Below are 3,003 nucleotides of genomic sequence, written 5' to 3' on the forward strand. Positions count from 1 at the left end.
CAATGCCTCACGACAGGGCAAGGCAACACAGCTTGAGGACGGTGCACCTAAGGCCTTGGCGGCACCAGCAGATGACCAGGCCCCTCAGGATGGTGCTCCTGAGGCCGCAGCTGCCCCTACAAGCGACCAAGCTCCTGAGGTCCCCCATCCTCAGGAGATACAAGACTCCACCAACACTTCCGCCCTCGTCGAGCACCCGGTGTACTTCATCAGCATGGTACTATGTGACGCGCGGGTGCGCTACACCATGCCGTAGAAGCTCTTTCTCGCGCTCCTCGTCGCCTCCCGCAAGCTGCGCCACTAATTCCAAGGCCACCCCATCAAGGTTGTCTCAGCTTACCCCCTGGAAAGAGTGCTTCGGAGCCCCAATGCTGCAGGAAGAGTTGCCGAGTGGAACATAAAGCTGTAGGCGTTCCAGTTGGAGTTCAGCACCACCAGAGTCATCAAGGGAGCCGTGCTCGCCGACTTCGTGGCGGAATGGACCGACGCTCCAGGCCCCAAAGCAGGCGAGGACCGTCGACTCTCACCAGGAAGCGAAGCGCCAGATGGCTGGGTCATGTACTTTGATGGCGCCTTCGCGCGTCAGGGCACGCGGGCTAGAGTCATGCTCATCTCACCCACCCAAGACAAGCTCTGCTACGCCGTGCAGCTCTGCTTCCAGTAGGGCGAGAATGTCTCCAACAACATCGCGGAGTATGAGGGCTTGATCGCCAGCCTCAAGGCTGCTGCAGCCTTGGGAGTGAAGCGCCTCACCATCAAGGGTGACTCTCAGCTCCTCGTCAACTTCTCCAACAAAGTATACGAGCCAAAGGGCGAGCACATGGAGGCATACCTTGTGGAGGTACGCAAATTGAAAAACAATTCTTGGGTTTGGAATTGCAGGATGTGCCGCGCGACATAAACAAGGAAGCAGACGACATCGCCAAGAGGGCATCCCGGCGCCTGTCTCAAGAGCCCGGCGTCTTGGAGGAGAGGCTCTTCAGGCAGTCTGCAGCCCTGCCCCAAGTAGCACCAGCACCGCCTCGCGAGGACCTCCCTTAGTCCCCTCCGTCGGGCGCCCCGGCTTGTGACCCGACATCAGGAGCCCGCCTCCTCCTTGCGCTAGAACATCAGGAGGGGTGCTTCAACAAAGAGTTCAAGGCGTATCTGCTTCAGGGGATCCTGCCGGAGAAGAAGGAGGACGCGGAACGTGTGGCTCGACAGGCCACCGCCTACTGCATCCAGGACGGTGAGCTCTGTAGGAAATGGCCAAATGATGTTTCTCTACGATGCATCTCCAGGGAGCGGGGACATGAGCTATTGGCCGACATACACGGCAGGGACTATGGACATCACTCGTCATCACGCACCCTCGTGGGCAAGGCATTCCACAACGGGTTCTATTTGCCCACAGCACTCAACGATGCCATCGAGATGGTGAGATCTTGCGAAGCATGCCAATTCCACGCCAAGAAGATCCACTAGCCCGCTAGGGGCCTTCAGACCATTCCTCTCACATGTCCGTTCGCGGTCTAGGGGATGGACATTTTGGGACCATTCCAACGGGCGCTCGGGGGTACCGCTACCTCTATGTTTCCATCGACAAGTTCACCAAGTGGACGGAGGTAGATGCCGTCCGCACCATCCCGACCAGCTCGGCAGTCAAGTTCATCAAGGGCCTCGTGAGCCGCTTCGGGGTACCTAATTGTATCATCACTAACAACGGCTCGCACTTCACTGGCAACCTCTTCAAAACATATTGTGCTAACGTTGGAACGCAGATATGCTACGCCTCAGTGGAACACCCCAGGAGCAACGGCCAAGCTGAGCGAGCCAACACGGAGGTCCTGAGAGGCCTCAAGACAAGAACCTTCAAGAGGAAGCTCGAGGCCTGCGGCAGGGGCTGGCTCAACGAGCTCCAGTTCGTGCTTTTGTCCATCCGCACCACCGCCACCAAGCTGACGGGCGAGACTCCGTTCTTCCTCGTCTAAGGAGCCGAAGCAGTTCTCCCTCACGAGGTCAAGCATCACTCCACGCGGGTCTTGGCGTTTGAGGAGGCACGCCAGGACGCCACTCGGGGGATGGACCTCGTGCTGGGGGAGGAACGCCATCGTCAAGCCTCTCTCCGGGCGGTAAGATACCAGCAGGCGCTGCGGCAGTACCACTGCCGTAGCGTCTGCTCGAGGACGCTCGAGGTGGGCGATCTTGTCCCGAGGCAGGTGCTCTCCAGGGAAGGGCTGCATAAGCTCTCGCCCGTGTGGGAGGGCCCGTTTAGGATTGCCCGCGTCTCCAGGCCTGGCGCCGCATGCCTGGAGACACATGACGGGATCCCCATCCAGAACACGTGGAACATCCAGAACCTTCAGAAGTTCTACCCATGAAGCAAGGTCCAGTGCCAGTGAGGGTCTCCGCCCGTGACACTCTCATGTAATAATGAGTGGGGTTGTACACGCCCCAGAGTCTCTGAAGAGCCGTCCACGGGCCTCGGGGGCTCCCTCCCATGTCCTAGTGGCAGCACTTAGCTCCGCGCTAGTGAGAAGACTAGTCTAGGTGCCAAACGCGGCTGTTCATTTCTTGCTTTCTGTAGTTGGTTTGCCCCCCTTTATTTTAATGGAATTTGGAGTTCTCGCGTTTTCGATTGCCAAGTTGGATTTCCCCTTCGTCTTCTCACTTGCCATTCGGTCTTGGCCCAGGAGGAGCGGCAGTTGCCCGTCGCTCTTGGCCCAGGAGGAGCGGCAGTTGCCCGTCTCTCTACCTCGCGTGTCCCGCGCGCAGGGGCTGGGCAGGTGTGTGCGTGCACGGCGTTGGGCCCGCCCCACGCCGCAAACACACTTCGCCACAACCCTGTCCCCCTAGGGCCATGGCTTTTTCTATCCCCGCGAGACGCCCTCGAACGAGCTTGTGATTTGCGCATATTCTTAAGTCCGTGCCCCCCGGGTACCGCGATGCGATGCACTAAGCCATGACTTGCCCACGCCCGAGGACTCACACAAGGAAGAACAGGACACCCAACAAAACTTCCTA

The 3,003-nt window shown here is 59.1% G+C and overlaps 1 protein-coding gene across 1 annotated transcript; it reads left to right on the forward strand.

Moving 5' to 3' along the window:
• Positions 1–820: 820 nt before the first annotated feature.
• LOC147975527 (uncharacterized) lies at positions 821–1,464 on the forward strand. Its single transcript, XM_087520470.1, has 3 exons — positions 821–841; positions 883–1,005; positions 1,156–1,464. The coding sequence occupies exons 1-3, from the start codon at positions 821–823 to the stop codon at positions 1,462–1,464; spliced, it is 453 nt and encodes a 150-aa protein (XP_087376596.1).
• Positions 1,465–3,003: the final 1,539 nt, after the last annotated feature.

The sequence above is a fragment of the Triticum urartu genome, chromosome 4A (assembly GCF_056163025.1).
Source record: "Triticum urartu cultivar PI428250 chromosome 4A, HENAU_Tu73, whole genome shotgun sequence".
NCBI classification, from domain to species: Eukaryota; Viridiplantae; Streptophyta; class Magnoliopsida; order Poales; family Poaceae; genus Triticum; species Triticum urartu.